At 43.9% G+C, this 19,240-nt stretch overlaps 1 protein-coding gene across 5 annotated transcripts in view; it reads left to right on the plus strand.

The window, feature by feature from the left end:
* Window positions 1-39: 39 nt before the first annotated feature.
* UBE3B (ubiquitin protein ligase E3B) overlaps window positions 40-19,240 on the plus strand; it is a 54,378-nt gene continuing 35,177 nt past the window's right edge. The window contains exons 1-13 of one of the 5 annotated variants that reach the window (XM_055322227.1): window positions 40-222; window positions 3,742-3,839; window positions 5,094-5,184; window positions 5,310-5,491; window positions 5,645-5,765; window positions 7,125-7,184; window positions 7,603-7,707; window positions 9,184-9,280; window positions 10,771-10,856; window positions 11,922-12,004; window positions 17,209-17,314; window positions 17,614-17,734; window positions 19,012-19,189. In XM_055322227.1, coding sequence (XP_055178202.1) covers window positions 5,331-5,491; window positions 5,645-5,765; window positions 7,125-7,184; window positions 7,603-7,707; window positions 9,184-9,280; window positions 10,771-10,856; window positions 11,922-12,004; window positions 17,209-17,314; window positions 17,614-17,734; window positions 19,012-19,189 — 1,118 coding nt within the window. In that variant the 5' untranslated portion in view covers window positions 40-222; window positions 3,742-3,839; window positions 5,094-5,184; window positions 5,310-5,330. Of the gene's footprint in view, window positions 223-3,738; window positions 3,840-4,139; window positions 4,257-5,093; window positions 5,185-5,309; window positions 5,492-5,644; window positions 5,766-7,124; window positions 7,185-7,602; window positions 7,708-9,183; window positions 9,281-10,770; window positions 10,857-11,921; window positions 12,005-17,208; window positions 17,315-17,613; window positions 17,735-19,011; window positions 19,190-19,240 lie in introns of those variants that run through there. The other 4 variants (XM_055322226.1, XM_055322224.1, XM_055322229.1 and 1 more) reach the window with 4 other exon arrangements.

A 19,240-nucleotide genomic window follows, 5' to 3' on the forward strand; every position in this document is an offset into this window, starting at 1 on the left:
CAAGATGCAAGGAGGTCGTCCTTCCCGAGGGCAGAAGCTCTGCGGAACTGTCGTTTCCCGGAACTGGATAATTGGTTCCCCGCGGAGCTTTGGAGTGGACACCCCGGGGCAAGATGGCGGTCGGGCCTCGGCCGCTGCCCCGGGTCTGGCAGAGCTCGAGGGTATTGGGCTGAGGCGGCGGGAGCTGCGGCCCCGACCCCGAGCGCGGGGGGCCTGGAGCGGGTAAAGGTCTACGGCCTGCGGGTAGCGAGTGGAAACAGGGTCTTGGGGTGTCCGGGTGGAGGTGACGGCGGGGCCCCCGAGGGAAGTGGCCCTTTGGCCGGGTCCCTGCCTCCCCAAGTCGAAGGGCAGGTGCTATAGGGGCTGGCTTTCGGGTCGGCGGGGGCGGGGGCGGGGCTGGGGGGCGGGGGGTGTCCTCTTCGTCGTCTTTCCACCCCTATTCATCTGTGGGGAGAATAGGCTCTTATAGACAGACCGGTGCTGCGTGAAGGTTTGTTATGGTGGTTGTCGACGCCGAGGGGAGATGCTGGGCTCAGGAGCCCCCAGACCGGAGATCGGGCCCCGCTGACTCGCGGTGTGACCTTGGGTGAGCTCCCTCACCTCTCGGAGCCTCGGTTTCTTGCTCTGTGAAATGGAGTGATCAGCTCGTTTCGCATAGGAGTTTGTGTAATGCAAGATTTAGTGCCTGCCACTCGGCGCTCTCAGTAGGCGGCTGGTGTTAATGGTTTCAATAAGAAAAACTTGGTCCTACTCGGACTCTGCTCAGCCCTACAGGCAGCCTTGCCTTCTCAGCTTTTCTTCGCTGCCCTGGCAGTGGCGGAGTCCCTTGGGTCTTACTTGTTTCACTTAACTGATTTGGAGTTAGACGCGGCTTCAAATTCGGGAGACGAGTGACCTCTCCTAAGTCGTGCTCCCTCTACATTTCATTTTCTCCGCGTGAAGGTGGGATCCATAACATGCTCCTAGATGGGCTGTAGCCTTCAGTAAGTGCTGCTGTTATTAATGGTCTAAGTCCTTTTGCCTGTTCTTTATTTTATTTTTTAAACGAATTTTTAAAAGATTTTATGTTTTCATGGCGGGGGGGGGGGGCAGAGACACAGGCAGAGGGAGAAGCAGGCCCCACGCAGGGAGCCCGACCGGGACTCGTGGGACTCGACCCTGGGTCTCCAGGATCAGGCCCTGGGCAGAAGGCGGCGCTAAACCGGGCTGCCCCACCCCCTTGCCTGTTCTTTAAAAATTGGGCCACTGAGGCCTTCAAGAGGAAAGACAGAATGTTAAATTCTGTTGGAAAGACAGAATTGGTTAAATATCTGTGCGGTGTCTGAAACATGATCTGCCCTTAACAGATTGGTGGTGGTACTAAACCTGGCTGCCCAGCTAGTCCATAGGGGGAAAATCCTCTTGGGCTCAGACAGCAGTTGATACTTACGATGCTTCACTGTGGGTGATGCCCTCTAGACTCTTTCATAATTCTGCATGAAGCTGACCTCATCCAGGGAAGACTGATTTTGAGCAGCTACCATGGGACTGTAGACTTAGAAAAGCATCTGAGGCCTGTCTCTTAGTATTAAAATCTTGGCTCTGCTCCTTACTAAATGGTCTAACGTGGACTATGGGATGTAATTAAATGATGTTACAGGGTTGCTGGTCTTACTATGTAGAAGGATGTGACACGTAGTGGATACATAATTTATTTTCCTTTATAAATAATCCTGGTTATCACTGCCCTCTTGTGTTTCTAATTTTTCCACATATATCATTGTTTCCTTAATTGGGTTAATTCCTTAATTTGGGTTTGGTTTTGTTTTTAAAGTCTAGGTACTATATAGCAGAGCTCAGTTACATGCTATCTGCTTTGAGATACTCCTTGTTAATGTTTTCCCACTTAATCGTAATCAAAGTGTCATGATGACTAAGTCAGAATAGAAGTGTAAATGTTTCGATTCTTTTGGCACCCCTAGGAGGTAGGTACTATTATCCTTAATTTATAGATAAAGAAGCTGAAGCCTAGAGAGGATAAGCAATTTGACCAAATGAGGTAGAACCAGAACTAAGAAGAACCAAGGGTACTTTGTCTGATGCAAGGCTTTTTCTACTACATACAGCCTTTTGTTTATGTCAAAGTTTGTGTAATCCTTCATTACAGTTACTTTGGAGACATACTTTAAGACTTCAAAATATGTTTTGTTTGGTAAACTAGTGGATTCTAGGCAGATAGGTGAATAAGAAGGAATTAGAAAAACTGCATAGTATAGGCTATTACACGGTGTAAACAGAAACCAACATACAGCCTCCTGAGGGGATGGTAATCTCAAGGAAGAGATCTTCTCCTGCAAGGCCCCCTGGGAGAAGTGAAAGTTTTGAGATAGTCTTACAGCTACTTTGTCGCGGTTTGCCTATGCAACCTCCTGTTTTTCCATTGAGAAGAGCTCCCTCTCCTCACCCCTCACACACTGCTCCTCCTCTTCCACCACAATGAGGGACTGTCTACATGTTAAGGAACTATCATACCATAGTGCTCACAGCTTGGGCCCTCTCTTTTGCAGCTCTCAGGAGCTTAAAGCTGTTACCCAATCTAAACAGGGTCATAGCCCAAGTGACAGGACTGGTGAATCTTAGCGCACCCAAGGATAGGACAAAATTTAATGGGTGAGGAATGTAACGGTTGCAGCATTATTTCCTACCCAAAGAACCTGAGTGTGCAGATGAGAGCCTCTACTGAAGAGTTTTTAAGAAAGTCTAAAAAATAATTCATTGATTACACTTATTAACTGCAGTCTATCAGCCACCTTGATAGGTATTTGACGTACACCATCTCACTTGGTCCTCCTCAGCCTCTGCCAACGAAGACGTGAACACAGAAAGCCTCTGAGGCATCTCTCTGCAGTACTTGGCAGAGCTGGGGACCTGCTCCAGCTCTGTGTGACTCCACAGCATGTGTGCCTCTTAGTACCATGCTGCCTCACCATGCATGTGCTTTCTGCAGAAAATTTATAAAACAGACCAGTTGAGGGATGCAGAACTTCCCATAATCCCTCCACCTCAAAACAGCTACCCTCAACACCCTTGTTTTTTTCTCCCTGGCTTTGTGTCTCTGTGCACATGCATTTTTCTTCTTAATTGGGATCATATTGGTTCACTGCCAACTCTTTCTTCATTTCTCCAGAATAAACATTTTTCATACATTAAAAAACATCAAACATAATTTTCAGTGGTTTTTTAACATTCCATCCCCTTTGTTGCTTACTATCCTAAAGTGTGTACAGCTTTATTATTATTATTATTTATTATTATTGCATGTACAGCTTTAATTCATCTTCTCTGGGATGGTTTTCAGTCTGTTCCCTTTAAACTGAAGGCCTGGGGAGGTCTGGTGTAACATTTAGATCAGATGTTAACTAAAAAGGACACTAGTGTTTTATTTTTTTTATTAAAATTTTTTTAATATATATTCGACAGAGCACAAGCAGGAGGAGCAGCAGGCAGGCAGAGGGAGGAGAAGGAGCAGGCTCTCCACTGAGTAGAGAGCTAGACATGGGGCTTTATCCTAGGACCCTGGGATCATGACCCTGAGCCAAAGGCAGACACCAGCTGAGACACCCAGGTGCCCCACTAGTGTTGTTTTAAACCAGAGGCACTTTTTGTTACTTTTATTCACTGAGGAAGGTAGAGGATGTCCTACCTATAAAACTTAACCCTGAATCTGATTTTTTTTTTTCCCTTCTGCTTCTGCCAAAGAAGACCAGCGCCTCTGAAGTGAGTAGCTGCCCTGAGCTGTGAGCCCTCTAGAACATCACTAATGATTACCTGGCATTTCTGTGTCACAGGCAGGTCCTCAGGTGAGCTCTATTCTGTTGGGCAGAGCAAGTGATTCAGGAGACTGCTATCTTTTCCCACCCTGTCTTCTTACCCTCCCTCCTGTGATCATGTGGGACTTTGTTCATTTGTTTTGACAATTAACAACAAGAGACCCATGTGTTGGGAAAGCCTTGTTGTTTAACAGATGTGAATCAGTGTTGAAAAGGGAGGGAACACAGACCTCAGTATGTTGACATAGGAGGAGCTCTGAATGAACTTTTTATTCTTTTATTTTTAAAGATTTTATTTATTCATGAGAGACACAGAGAGAGAGAGGCAGAGACATAGGCAGAGGGAGAAGCCTGCTCCCCAGAGAGAGCCAAATGCAGTACTTGAACCCAGGACCCCAGGATCATGCCCTGAGCCAAAGACAGACACTCAACCACTGAGCCACCCAGGTGCCTTTTTATTTTTTGATGGTGTTTTCACATGGGCACTGCTTTGAGGGAGGTAACACAGTAAAGAGATTGTTTTCCAGAAAACTGGATTTCTGAGTAATCAATTTCAGTAATTTTGTGAGCTGGGCTGATTATATATTTGGGACAGAATGACAGTTTTCAAGCATCCAAAGAAATCATCTCAGGGTGGGAGGCTCCATGGACCAGTGTTGTGTGCTCTAGGCTGATAGCCAAAGCCACCTCTTTGGGAAAAGACAGTTACTAGTGATTTAGGTAAAAATGTATGTAATGGATAATTTAGAACCTCTGTCCAAAATATGCCAGTCAGTGAGTGGTTGGCAGAATTCTGCTCCAAACTCCTCATTGGCCTTTGGCAGGATGGGATCAGTAAGGATGGCAGAGTAAGTTATACATAAAACCAGTCAATTTAACAGATTGTCTTGCATTCTGGAATCACACACGTTTGGATTTTTTAGTGTTAAAATGGCCCTTTTTCAAAAAAAAAAAATTAAGGGTTTCTTTTATGCTGAGCACGAAGTAGGTGCCAGTAAATATTTGTCAAGTGAATGGCTGAAATAATGATGACAATAAATAATTATGGTTGATTATTTTTCCCTTCAAGTCTTGACTTGGCAAAATAAATGTGACTGCTTATTGTTAGACTGTTCCAGAAAATTCAGATATCTAGGAACCTTTGACCTGGAGGATGCCTGGTTTGCATTAGAGCTTTAGGGATGGAATCAGTTCATGCTTTGTTCATCTGTTTAAGGATTAAAGAGCCCATATCCTATGGCAGATGCTGTGTTCTTTCTCTTAAGATGTAATTATCTAATACAGGAAGGAGCATTGCTGCTCTGGATGAGTTGCATAAAAGGAGCCAATTGGAAGTTGGGACTTGTGCCAGGAGAGCTATTAGTCCTTTTGGAAGGTACAGAAGGGCCCTGAGTAGCTCTCTGCTGCCCAAGTGCCTGCCCACCCTTGGCTCCTGAGCCCCTTCCTGTGTGTGTTTTTCCTGTAACAACCTACAGAGGCCACTTGCCACTTTCCCTACAGGGTTCGTGCAAGTTTGCAAACATGTTCACCGTTTCTCAGACCTCGAGAGCATGGTTCATCGATAGGGCCCGTCAAGCTCGAGAGGAAAGGCTTGTGCAGAAGGAGCGGGAGCGGGCAGCTGTCGAGATTCAGGCCCACGTTCGGAGTTTCCTGTGTCGGAGTCAGCTGCAAAGAGAAATCAGGTGGGCACCAGGGACTCAGCACATGTTCCTTTACTCCCAATTAATAGCAAGGAAATATGGTGTTTTCTTCTACAGTTCTTAAAAAGCCTTCCAGCTGCTGTGAGCTCCTAATTTAAAATATCTTTTTTTTTTTCCTTGCCCTGCCCTACCCAGGAGAGAGATCGATGAGTTTTTTAAAGCAGATGATGCTGAGGCCAGTAAAAGAAGTGCACTTTGTATTTTTAAGATTGCCAGGAAACTGCTGTTCCTGTTCAGAATTAAAGAGGATAATGAGGTAAAATATTGGTGAACACTCTGCTTCCCATTGGCCAGGTCTTTTTAAAGTATCTTATAAATACTAATTCACACAGTGAATTGTAGGCTCACAGTGAGCCTACAAGATAGACTCTGTAACTGCGACATCCTGCCCTTTTTTTTTCTTGGGATGTGTTTTGTAGGCATTATGCTTCTGAGATATCATCATGGTTCTTTTTACATAGACTATGATAAACACTTGGACTCAGATGCAAACAGGAGCCAGACAGATTAGGCAAATAAGTAAAAGAAGTCATTTATAGTGCAAAACATAAGAGAAATCATAATGAGCAGTAACGCGATGGGAGGTGGTTGTGATGGAGGATGATGAGGACATCAGAGGGAGTGATGGAGTCTGTGGCAGGCCCACTCAGGGTAGGCAGCCACTCTTGGGCTCTAGCCGGTGGTGGACTGCAACTCTGATGTTTAAAGGAAGTGCTGGAGATCCTGTGCGCATTTGTAAAAATTGGTAGCTAATTTGAAATTTATTTCAAATCCTGTAAACCAAAGAAGACATGCTGGTTGCACATTTGGGATTAGAACGATCAGCCTAGAAATAATTCCAGGGAAACAGTGAGTTGGCTGAAATAGTACCATTGAGGAGTGCCTCTGTGTCCCAGAGGTTAGGCATTCGATACTGCTAAGCATCCCATTGTGCCAAACCCTCCTCTAGGCACTGGGGCCTCAGAAGGAAACAAGATGGGCAAGGTCTCTAGCCCTGTGGAGCCTGTAGCCCAGAAAGGCAGAACTACACTGTTGGTGGACACACAGTCATGTAGATGAGGATAGGCAGGTACAGTGAGGTGATCCCTGTTGGAAACTATAGCTTAGAAAAATGAGTTGGCTGCCTGGGGCTATAGCACTTTTGAGGGTGGATCCAGAGTTGGTGTAGCCAGTGTGACTTGGTTTCTAGTTTCCACTTTCTTTCCTTTTTCATTTCAAGAGAAAAGTGATGATATGATAGTTTGTGAGGCAAAAGTCTGTGTTGGTGGTCCTTAGGGAATGGCCAACAGGAGAACACAATTCAGGGGACACCTGCTGTCCTGCAGGAGTGCAGGCCCAGATTGCCAGATTAATTTCATTTTTCCAAAGGAGCCCCTGTCCAAAACACACATGTAGAGCTCATCCAGCCCATGGGCCACCAGTTCAAGAGCCTTTCATTAGCCTCTCTGATTCTCAGTTTCTGTATCTATGAGAGAGAATTAAATACGATCACATATGTGAGTCATCTGGCATCATCTGAGTCCCTGCAGGTGCCAGGTGCCCAGAGGACACTTGCTTCTTTCCTGTTTCAACATTGGTTGTGGGAATTTATAACCACCACTCTGCCTCTTTGCAGAGATTTGAGAAGTTGTGTCGCTGTATCCTGAGCAGCATGGATGCTGAGAATGAACCCAAGGTAAGTGGGGTGGGGGCTGGGAAGTTTCCCACAAGCTCTCAGGTCAGTGTCTGGAACTCTGAAAGTCCCTGCTGAACATTATGATTTTGTTCAGTATGACTCTGCATATGTACACCCCCTCTTCCGTGTGTAAGTAATGGATCAAAACATTAACAAAGTACAACTGATTTTGTTAGTTTCTTCATTATCCAAGAGTTACAGTCTGCTCCTACCTCTTAGGAAGATAAATTCCCTTAGTAGGCTATTTTATCTCTGGGTTTAGCCTTAAAATAAATCCTACTCGCTGCTTATTCACTTCTTCATCTCCATGGCCTTCTCTGGCACTGGGCCTAGTGAATTGGTCCTGTTCCAGGAGCTATAACATATGTGATTTGGTCCCTGTACCTGCCCATTACGTTTCTCTTTTTCCTGCTTATAGGTGTGGTATGTGTCCCTGGCTCTTTCCAAGGATCTCACTCTCCTGTGGATTAAACAGATCAAACATGTTCTTTGGTATTGCTGTGAGTTTCTTGAGCAGCTCAAGGTAAAACAAGACACCCATAAATATATCCTTCTCATTGGAGGCATTTAGAGTATATTTTGAGAGTCTTCATGATTCCTTCATAGGTTATTCCTTTGGAAGTTTGCCACAGTCTAGCAAGAAATTATTAGAGCCCCATTCTAAGAGAGCAAGTTAGATACTGTTATCAGAATGAGCCCTTCTTTCACATATGATATTTTTAACGTTGGCCTATATTTATTATAGTCTCGATGCCTGTGAATCTGTTGATTTTCTTTCCATTTCTTTGATATAATTTATTATTTATATTATTATGCTAGTCAGGCCTCTTGTTAAAAGTACCGAAACCCAGCATGAGTGCAGCTAATAATACATACAAGTTAAGCAAGAAAGAGATTATCTTTCATAGAATAGTCTCTGTAACATGGCAGCCAGGGATTACCAGAGCCAGGAACTTCTAGGATTTTACTTCTTGTCCTTTTCTCTCATCCCTTCTCCCTTTTGGAATGACCTTGTTCTCTCCTGCGAAATCATAGTAGCCAGTAGTTCTGGCCTCACATCCTTACCCTATTTTGACCAAAGAGAAAAGAGAGGCCTCCCCAACTAGTTTAGAAATCTGGGAGGACTCATAAAGGCCCAGTGGGATCCTGGTCTCAACCTTGAGCTGCTCACAGTGGCAAGAGGACACTGCCACTGGCCTTTCCTAATCCTGTGTTCACTCTTGTGTTAAGAGAAGGTGGGCAGGGGTGTGAGTCATTTTCATTTTGCATGATGTGGGGAGAGGTTTCAGGAGCAGAGGCTTGGCAATGACTTGGGTAGTAGCTGAGTGATGGAGCAAATGTCCCCAGAGACCCCAATGATCTATTCCTAGTCCTCTCCCTTAAGGCACTTATGAATGACTCACTTGGACTTGACCTGGCAGCAATCATGAATTATGATTATGATATTAGCCAGTATTACATAGAGTTATCTACGTGCCACGCACTGTTCTTAGTGCTTTATATACATTAACCCATTCATTTCTAACAACAAGCCTATGAAGAAAGCAATGATCCTACCTCTAGTCAACAGCTGAGGAAATGGGCACAGAGGCTAAGCAATTTGCCCTAAATCACACAGCTAGGAAGTGGTAAAGCCAGGAGTCTAAGCTCAGAGTCCCTGTTATGTTCAATTGCATTTCTACTAAGATGCTTCAGTGAACATGCATGCATACCCCCCCGCCCACACACACACACAGAGCAAGATAGCTCCAGTCAGCTTGCTTTCCAAGAATTCTCAATTCTCAAGAGCGTTTCAGATTCCATGCTTGAGCACTAGTGTGCCAAAATTGCTGTTCTTTTACTCCCAAAGTGGTCATCCCCTAAGAGAAAAAGAATAAACCCCAACAGTCCTGACTCACCTACCAGAAGCCAGTTGCATCCAAGCATGTTGTAAATGGATGCTTCACTGTTGGAGACTGCAGGGCATATGTCTTACTCTTAGTCTCTTTATTGTTTCCAGCCTGAAATTTTACAGGATTCCAGACTTATCACGCTGTACCTCACGATGCTTGTCACCTTCACAGACACTTCAACGTGGAAAATTCTCCGTGGGAAAGGTCTGTGGGACTTGCTTCTAAACCTTTCCCAAGGGCAGCCCCGGTGGCGCAGCGGTTTAGTGCTGCTTGCAGGCTGGGGTGTGATCCTGGAGACCCAGGATCGAGTCCCACATCGGGCTCCTTGCATGGAGCCTGCTTCTCCCTCTGCCTGTGTCTCTGCCTCTGTGTGTGTGTGTGTCTCTCATGAATAAATAAATAAAATATTAAAAAAAAAAAACCTTTCCCAAGTTTGCATAGGGAGCTTGGAGACCTTTTCACCTTTTTAAGAAGCATATTTGCCACCATAAGCCTCAGGGAGGGACCTGAAGCCATACAAATGAAGATGCACTTACTTCCATCAGATAGCATATGTAGTATCTAGGATATGTTCAGTCTTGTGTGTTCTAATTTCTCTTTGCATTTATGTTTAAAGGCACAGTCCCTCTGATCTAATTTTTTTAAACTCCCATAGCACCTCAGCCTCCAAGCGATAATATTCCCTCAAGCCTTGTCATTCTTGTCAGAATCATTGAGCAGCAAATAATTCTATTTTGCTCATAAAATTTGTATTGTGAAGCTGCCTCCTTCCCCAGATAGTACACTGAGCATTATGTGTTTCATCTGTTCACTTTCTCCATCTGCTCAGCAAATAGCCTTCTCCATGCCAGATACTGTGCAGGGGCTGGAGATACAGAGGTCACTGCCCTGAAGGGGCTTTGGGTGCTGGACAACTGCTCTGTGCCCGCCCTTCCTTAGAGAACCGGGGAGTCCAGTGAGGGAGACAGCCACTAAAGGGAAGTCCTGTTTCTGTGGCTGTGTATGAATATATGCAAATTGTACACACAAACACATACATGTCATGACAGCAGTGTGGCAAATGTGTGCTCGGGAGGAGGCGTACAAGAGAAATGAGAGTGTTGAGTGGCTAAAAGAGGACCTGCATCACTGTGTTGGGGGCTCAGGCTGTCCTGCAGAAGCGATATCTGAGCTAAGGGCCTGAGGGACAGTTGGCATTTACAGAGCCAAGAAGAGGGACAACACTTTGAGAGCAGAGGCAACTATCTGTGCAAAGGCTTCCGGCCAGGGAGGAGAAGGTGATTTTAAGGCCTGGATGTTGGGGGGTAGTTTAAAACTTGGTGAATTCTGGCCTTGAGTTCCAGGGAGCTTGTATTCCAATGGGAAGAGGAGGCAGCCACAGAAAGCTGGAAGTACAAGGCCCTCACAGGGAATTAGGAAAGGTGCTGTGGGCGCTCAGAGGCTGAGACAATAACTTCTGGCTTGGGAAGTGATAGGACCCATCACCTAAAAGGTGACACTTGGGCTGGACCTTCTGGGAGAGAGAATTCTGGAGATCAGCCTCTCCCTGTGTCTGGTACCAAACCAAAGGGGAGTAGAAAGGCAAGCCAGAGAAAATCTACTTTTTTTTTTATGGATTTGAGCCTGGGGCTTGATGTGCTGTCCCACGTATAAATAGTTCACAGTCAGACCAGAGCCTTTTTTTCTTCATTTAGGGGAGAGTCTTCGACCAGCCATGAACCACATTTGTGCAAACATCATGGGACATCTCAACCAACATGGATTTTATTCTGTGCTGCAGGTTTGTGACCCCATCCCCTAATGTGGGACCTCATTCTTCCTTACCTGAACTTGGATTTTTACAGCTGAGTTTGGCACATCTGATGCACTCCCCACAGAAACCTTTTTGCAGGAGGAGTTTATCCTGTCCTTTTCCCTACCTGAGTCACTTGTGGTTTGCGTCAAGGGAGGACAGTGGCGCTGGGATCCCTTTATCTTTGGCTACAGGAAAAACCCTGTCACTTGACATTTAAAGTCAGGAAGGAGGCCTCAGGGCCTGGCTCCCTCGGGTTCCTTCTTGGATGGTATCTGGAATTACTTTTCTTGCTCTGTCCTCAAACACCTTCTGTCCACACAGCCCCTCATTGTGCCAGCTCACACATCCTGGGCACTGTCAAGAACCCTAATCGTTGTATAAAAGCACTTTGGAATTCTTGAGCTTAACAAGTAGCATTGATTTAGCCCTTCCTACTGCCTGGGACTGAGATGGGCCCCTTCCTGATCAGGTTTCCTTTTCTCCTCACACAAACCCTGTGAGGTGGCATGATGGCCAACAGTAGTGGAATCAGCTGTTCCTTTCAGTGAGGAAGCTTGTTGGATACCAGAATACAGGGAGAACACATACATCTGAAATTTTAAGTCTGGTATCCTTTTCACTGGCTGTAAACTTTTTAAGCTATTTCTTACTTTAAATTTAAATATGATATTGAGAGACAGAGTAGCATAATGAAGGAGATAACCCTTACTTTGCTCTCCTTTTTTCTGAAATCCATTCCAATATAGTTTTTTATCTGAAGCCTTCATTTTACTTCCATGCTGCTGCTTTACGTCCAAGTGAATATAAAGTCAGCACTATCTGCTGACCAGTTAAAATGTTCTTTTTCAGGGGCATCTAGGTGGCTCAGTGGTTGAGTGTCTACCATCGGCTCAGGTCATGATGCCGGGGTCCTGGGATCAAGTCCCATATCAGGGACTCCCCTGCAGGGAGCCTGCTTCTCCCTCTGCCTGTGTGTCTGCTTCTCTCTGTTTGTCATTCATGAATAAATAAGATATTTTTTAAAAATAAAAATAAAACATTGTTTTTCAGATATTGTTAACCCGTGGCCTGGCAAGACCCCGGCCTTGTTTGTCCAAAGGCACTTTAACTGCAACCTTTTCTCTAGCGTTGCGGTAAGTAGTAAACTCCAGATGAGGGGTTGTCGTGCTTCGAGAGGCTTCCTCTTCTCACTCTTCTTTCCTCCTGTTCCTTATGTTATGTTCTTATGTTCCTTATGTGTGGGCTTGCCCACTTAGTTGGAATTCACAGGAAGTGTTCTTCCAATCATCATGCATCTCTTGGCGTGGCAGCTCTTCTATCTGTGCCCCTGAATTTTTTGCATCATGATTTGAAGGGAGCTTTTCAAAGTGAATTGCTTTCATTGTACCAAGGGCCCAAGATACAAGCATCTTCCTTTTTGAGCTTTTAATCGATATAGAGAACCTGAGAGCTGGAGGAGGCCCAGTGGTGGCCATGGTAGAGCATTTAGGGAGTAGTGTTGTGAACACAGGTTTAAAATGTTCAAATCTGGAGGCTCAGAGAAGATATGCTATTTGCCTTCACTTAGGCAATACAAAATACATAAGAAGCTAAATATTTCTATATGGAAATTATGCCTACAATTCTGAGAATCACCAGATACACAAAGCTGTGTCTGTTAACTGATCCAGAATATTCTTAAACTGTTGACAGGAGCACTAACTTGGGAGAGATGTTAATAAGGTAACTGGATAATCTTAATCCCCAAGATAATAATAACTTGGGACAGAGAGAGTATTGTGGTCCAGTCAGATTGGTGGAGCTCCCTGCTCTGCCCCCTTTGCTAATCCACAGGGCACCTTACTTCAGGGAGCTCTTGACAAGTCCCGTGGTATAGGAACCTTTGGGCTTGTTTAATCTGATTGTTGGCTTGAACATATCTGAATGCGAAATACCCTTGCCTAATTTTCAGTGGTGGAGCATGTCTACTAATGCCCCATGGAGTCATTTTCTTTGGAATACTATTTTGGAACATGATGATCTAGAGTATTGGACAACTTTTTCTGTAAGGGGCCAGCTAATACATATTCTCAGTGCTGTGGGCCACACATTGTCTCTTACAACTACCCTGCTATCCTAGCACAAAGCAGCCATAAACAATACATACATAAGCAAGAAAGGCTGTGTTTCAATAAAACTGTATTTAGAAAAACAGGCCATGGGCAGAATTGGCCTGTGAGTCATATTTTGCTACTCCTGGTCTGGATGGTGCTTTCTACTAAAGACTTAGCCCCATGGGGCTGTTTAAATAGAAATACATCAAAATTAAGAATTCAGTCTCTCAGTTATGTTAGCCATGTTTCAGTTGCTTTGGGGCCATGTATGCCTGAGCAGTGATGACCTTACTAGACCACACAAATAGATATTTCTGTCATCACAGAAAACTGTATTGGACAAGGCTGGTCTAGAGCATCCCTGTCTAATAGAAATACAATGAGAACATTAAAAAAGCCCAAAGGAGGAGTGCCTGTGTGGCTCAATCAGTGAAGCATCTGTCTTCAGCTCAGGTCATGATCCTGGAGTCCCAAGATCGAGCTCCACATTGGGCTCCCTGCTCAGCAGGGAGTCTGCTTCTCCCTCTGCCCCTCACCCCACTCATGCTTTCTCTCTCTCTCTCAAATAAATGAAATCTTAAAAAAAAGTCCAAAGAAAGGGGAAGTTAAGTTTAATGATCTATTTTATTTAAACCAGTGTATCTAAAATATAATCATTTGTACATGAAGTCAGTATTTTTTTTTAATTTATTTATTTATGATAGTCACAGAGAGAGAGAGAGAGAGAGAGGCAGAGACACAGGCAGAGGGAGAAGCAGGCTCCATGCACCGGGAGCCCGATATGGGATTCGATCCCGGGTCTCCAGGATCACGCCCTGGGCCAAAGGCAGGCGCCAAACCGCTGCGCCACCCAGGGATCCCCGAAGTCAGTATTTTTAAATCACTTCTTGTAGTTAATAATTTTTTTCTTTTCATACTGAGTCTTAAAAACCTGGGGTGTATTTTATACTTAAAGCTGCCACTTAACTAACCATATTTTAAGTGCTTGGGAGCCACACATGGCCAGTGGCTATTGCGTTGGACAGCAAGTTTCTAGAAGCAAGATCCTTAAGACAAAGGGGCAGGAATCAACCAATGATGCTATAATTAGTTTCAGAAGTAGACCAGGTTATCTAGTAAACAACGATACCTTCCTTGCAGACCTTGAGAGGAGTTGTATTTAATGAATCATGAGATGTAGGTACAAACAGGTTTTCCAGCAGGAGGTTTCCGGCAACTTCTTTTCCTGATCACCTTCTGGGATGGCTCATTCCAGCATTGCCCACCCTCTCCTCTGGCAGGGGCAGCAAAGAGTTGGTACACAGATGCCTGAGCTCAGGGGCACAGCAACAGCTCTGCCTCCTTCTCTGCTGAGAATACAAATCTTTCCTTCTGTTCCAGTGTCCGTCCTCTGCCCTGGGACAGTTGTCAGAGTGTGATTCACCAAGAGGGTCACATCTGGCCATTCCAGCACATTCTTCTCCATTAAGAATATGGAAGCATCCATCATTTTAGACTTTTTCACTCTGTGTTCAAGTCCATTGGCTCACTTGTGAAGGCTGGGCTGCTCTAAAGTCTTTTTCTTAAATAGTGTACTTTCCCCCCCCTGAATATCTGTATGTAATTGAAAATGGCCAGGGCCTTTTAAAACAAGGTGTCTAGTGGTTTTGTCATACTGGGATATGGTACTGAAAGTCTGTAAAATTATAGATCATATGTTTAGACATGATCACCACATCTTATGCAAACAGCTAATGTTCATGGGCCATACAATTGTTTTAAGATTCCTACCCTCATGAATTGACTCCTTACCACACTCTTTAATCTTAGTTTTATAGAGGAAGAAGGTAAGGCCCAGAGAGGTTAAGCCATGTAACCCTGGTCTCAATTAAACCCAGGCTGTCTGACTTCAGAGCCCATACTCTTTACTCCTCATTCTGTACACTTGCCTCATGTATTGGACACAGTTTTATATTCCAGGAACAATATATATTGAACTTGTGGCATGTGGAAACATTCTCAAATTCTCCCTGTTCCATTTATGAACCAGGCCCCTGGTTTGCCCAGGATCAGTTTCTGTTTTTCCTATGTGCCCATCCACCTCCTTGGTTGCAGTGTGAACTCTCTGTTGACGGGGACTGTGCGGTGAACCTCTCTTTTTCCAGCTCAGCTCAGTGAGTTTAGCTTGGTTGGTCAGCCTTCTATAGACGGGTGGTTTATATAGACACTAATATTTTGATCATTTCAGCCTTATGCAGCTTTCTTTTCCCAAAAATGGTACCCTTGAAAGTGGTAAAGTTAATAATACAGGTTCTGATAGTCTAAATACTGGTAACACACTTGGTCATTGCCACTGGAGTATATTAGCTAGAAGATATCAATCTCCTCCTGTAAGTTCGACTTTTCTTTTTCCTGCATGACCTCTGGTGTTTATTTTTTTAAAAAAATAACTTTATTGTTGAACTATAATTCACATATCCTACCTTTGACTCATTTGAAGTAAACTCAGTTCACTGGTGGCTAGTACATTCACAGAGTCGTGTAACCATCACCACTGTCTGATTCTAGAATGTGTCAGTTACTCCAGAAATAAATCCCATACCCATCAGTAGTCACCATTACCACCCCCAATCACCCAACCAGTGCTTCCAGCAACAACTAGTCTGCATTCTCTCCCTTGGGATTTGCCTGTTCTGGATATTTCACATGAATGGAATCCTGCAGTGTATGGCTTCTGTGCTTGGCTTCTTTCACTTTGCGTAGTGAGTTCAACCAAGTTGTAGAATGTATCAGGTCTTGGTTCTTTTTCATGGCTGAGTAATATTCTGTGGTATGACTGTGCCACATTTGGGTTGTTTCTATAAGGGCCCATAAATGGTACTACCATTAACATTTGTAAGTTGTTAGTGTGGGCGTATTTTTCATTTCTCTTGCATATGTTCCTAGGAGTGGAATTGCTGGACCACGTGGTAACTCGGTGCTTAACTTTTTGAGGAACTGCCACACTTTTCCAAAGTAGCCTCAGCATCTTACATTTTCACTAGTAATGAATGAGTTACAGTTTCTCCATGTTCCTGCCAACCCTTGTTATCTTATTTATCATAGTTCTCTTCATGGATGTGAGGTGATCCCTCCCTGTTGTTTTGATATGCAGTTCCCTGACAGCCAGTGATCTTAACCATCTTCTCATGTGTTTACTAACCATATGTATCTCTTTCTTTGGAGAAATGTCGATTTTGATCCTTTGCCTGTTGATTAATTAGGTTATTTGTCCTTTGTTGTTGAGTTGTAGGAGTACTTTATATGTCCCAAATAAAAGTCCTCTTATCAGGAGATAATTTGCAAATTTTTCTTTCCTTTCCGTAAGTTGTCTGCTTTCTTGATGGTGTCCTTTGAAGCACAAAGTTTTAAATTTTGTGATTTTTTTGTCCTATCTAAGAAATCTTTGTCAAACCCAAGGCTACAAAGATTTACTCCTATGTTTTTTCTAAGAGTTTTATAATTTTGGTTATAAAACTAGCATTTAGGCATATAATCCATTTTGAGTTAATTTTTATATTCGGTGTAAGGTAGGTAGGGGTCATTATCTTATTTTAATAACAGTTATCTTTTTTTCTGATTATGGAAGATTGTGTGCTTATTGTAGAAAGCCTGGGTGAAACAAAAAAGCATAAGGAAGAAAAAATGTCCCTCATGATTCTACAACCCAGATATACATTGTTAACATTCTTTTTAAATCTGTCCTTCTTGGTTTTTTTCACTTATATATACTTACGAGCTTATCTATATGTAAACATATCAAAGTATTATTGTCATAATGCATACTTAGAATAAATTGCTTAATTGAAGTGTGAATTGTTGGTGAGTTATCACATAGTAAACATGGCTGCATAAGTACCACTCCCCTTGAGAAATAGAACAATGCCAGCATTCCAGAAGCTCTTTTCTTTCCTCTCAGCCACTACCTCCTCTCTCACCTCCCTTAGACATAGTTTCTTATTCTGTTTTCTTTAAAAGTTTATTACAACGTGAATATTCTCTCATGTCAGTAAAACTTCAAAATGGATTTCTCATAGTTGCATCCTGCAGCTGTACTTTCACTGACTCAGCCATTCACCTTGGGGTGTCCCCATTTTCAGCCTTTAGTTTTCCTAGAAGTCCTGTGAAGCATAATTCCAGGGGAGTTGGGGGCGTTGGCAGAGTGGCTCTTTGGCTCCGGGGTGACGCGCAAACCTGTGTGAATAAGGTGATCTGTCTGTGTCTAGCCCTGTGATTGCCGCACAATTTTCAGACAATCTGATTCGGCCATTCCTCATCCACATCATGTCTGTGCCTGCTCTTGTGACTCATCTCAGCACAGTGACCCCTGAGGTAAGTGGCTCTGTGATTCTCCCCTTAGTCCGTTTTTCCCTTTCTTCTTAGAAATTAGTAAGATATTTTCTCTGTTAATTTCCACTTCTTCTCCTGATAGTTCTTCTAAGCAAGGTAACCACCATAGGCACACTCATGTTAGCAGGCCAGAGAGCCAGGTTCTCATCTTTGCTCATTTTTTTCTGGCCATTGAGAGCACGTTTGGCATCCAAGTGTTGATCTGCAAGCCATCAAGTTCATGCTCTGGTGGGAAATTCTTCCTGTCAGCTCCCACCCTAACAGTCTGCAATTGTTTGCAGCGCCTCACTGTTTTAGAATCTCATGACATGCTTCGTAAATTCATCACATTTTTAAGAAATGAAGATCGATGCCGTGATGTATGTGAAAGCTTAGAAGGATGCCATACACTCTGTCTGATGGGTGAGTATCTATGTCTGGAATTTGTGTTCTGGGTGTCAGGAAAAAGCCCAAGTTTTTTTGTTTTTGTTTTTTTGTTTTGTTTTGTTTTTTGCTGTTCTGGAAATCATGAGTTGTTTTTGGTAACCCTTAGAAGTACTTAAAAGACATGTAATCAGATAGAAAATAAACATGCAAAATTGAAAACCAATGGAAAATCTATCAACCTGGCAACCTAGTTGAGTGAGTGTATATGAATGTTAAATTTCTGCCCTCAGCTTCCTGACAGCCAAGGGAAAAATGAAGATACAAGGAATTGCCTGGATAATTCTCATCTCCAGAGAGAAGGGCAGGTGTGGTTGGATGGTGTTTTTATGAGTGGGGTCTGCATCATCTGTTTTATGGTTTTTTGTACATGAATAAAAGACAGGAGCAAATAGAAGCATTTGAAATTAGCAGTGGTATGTAATTCTCATCACTTGGAAATTTATATAGAAAAAGGTTCTAGGGGCAAAATCTTAGGAGAGGTAATGGTGAGAGTCCTCACCAAGGCATATTAAATAACTTGGGTGAACATTGAACAACAATGATTTCGCAGAATGTTCAGATGTCCTTCCAAAGGTTGTTCTTATATTGACTCTTGATTTTCAAATATCAGTGTACTATTAAAGTGTTGTGCACTTCTCCCTTTGGCTTTAACCAGGGGGAGAGGCCAGCAGGCAGGCCGCCCTCACCCAGCCTGGCACGTGCAGAGACCCCAACCACTCTGTGTGGGCAGGGTGCTGTCAAGACCAGACCTCTGGGGGTGGGGGTGGTGGCAGCGGGGGTGGGGGGAACTCTTGGAAGGGAAGAAATATCACTTCTTTCTCAAGGGGAGTGTTTATACCTTGCTGTAACATTTGAACTTTCACAAGAGATGTAATAATTTTGATAATAAAATTCTTAACCATAATAATCAATCAATAAATAAAATACAGTGTTGTGCTCACTAAAGATCACACACCTCTGCCTGTCTGACATTATATGTTACTTCATTATAACCCTCACATCAAGAGTGGGGATCCTTATTGCCATCTTTATAACAAAATGGTGAGGTGAGTCGAGGGGCACACAGTTCCTCTGTGGCCAGGATTTGAAGCCAGGTATATAATAACATTGCAGCCCCGGGACTGCCAGGTGCCTCTCCACAAGGACTTTCTTCCTGCTTGTGGACATGGCTGTGGGAGGCCAAGGCGGCAGTGTTGTGACAGTGACACAGCAGGCCACCTGGGCCCATTGCACTCAGCTTCCTCTCTTTGTAGGCAACCTCCTACACTTGGGCTCCCTCAGCCCCAAAGTGTTAGAGGAGGAGACAGACGGGTTCGTGAGTTTACTCACCCAGATGCTGTGCTACTGTCAGAAGTACGTGTCCCAGAAGAAATCCAACCTGACACACTGGCACCCTGTCCTTGGCTGGTTCTCCCAATCTGTGGACTATGGGTAAGTCCTAGAGGCAAATGGCCATCTGTTTTGTCCCCTGCCTGTCTCTCA

The sequence above is a fragment of the Nyctereutes procyonoides genome, unplaced genomic scaffold, assembly GCF_905146905.1.
Source record: "Nyctereutes procyonoides isolate TBG_1078 unplaced genomic scaffold, NYPRO_anot_genome, whole genome shotgun sequence".
Taxonomy (NCBI): domain Eukaryota; kingdom Metazoa; phylum Chordata; class Mammalia; order Carnivora; family Canidae; genus Nyctereutes; species Nyctereutes procyonoides.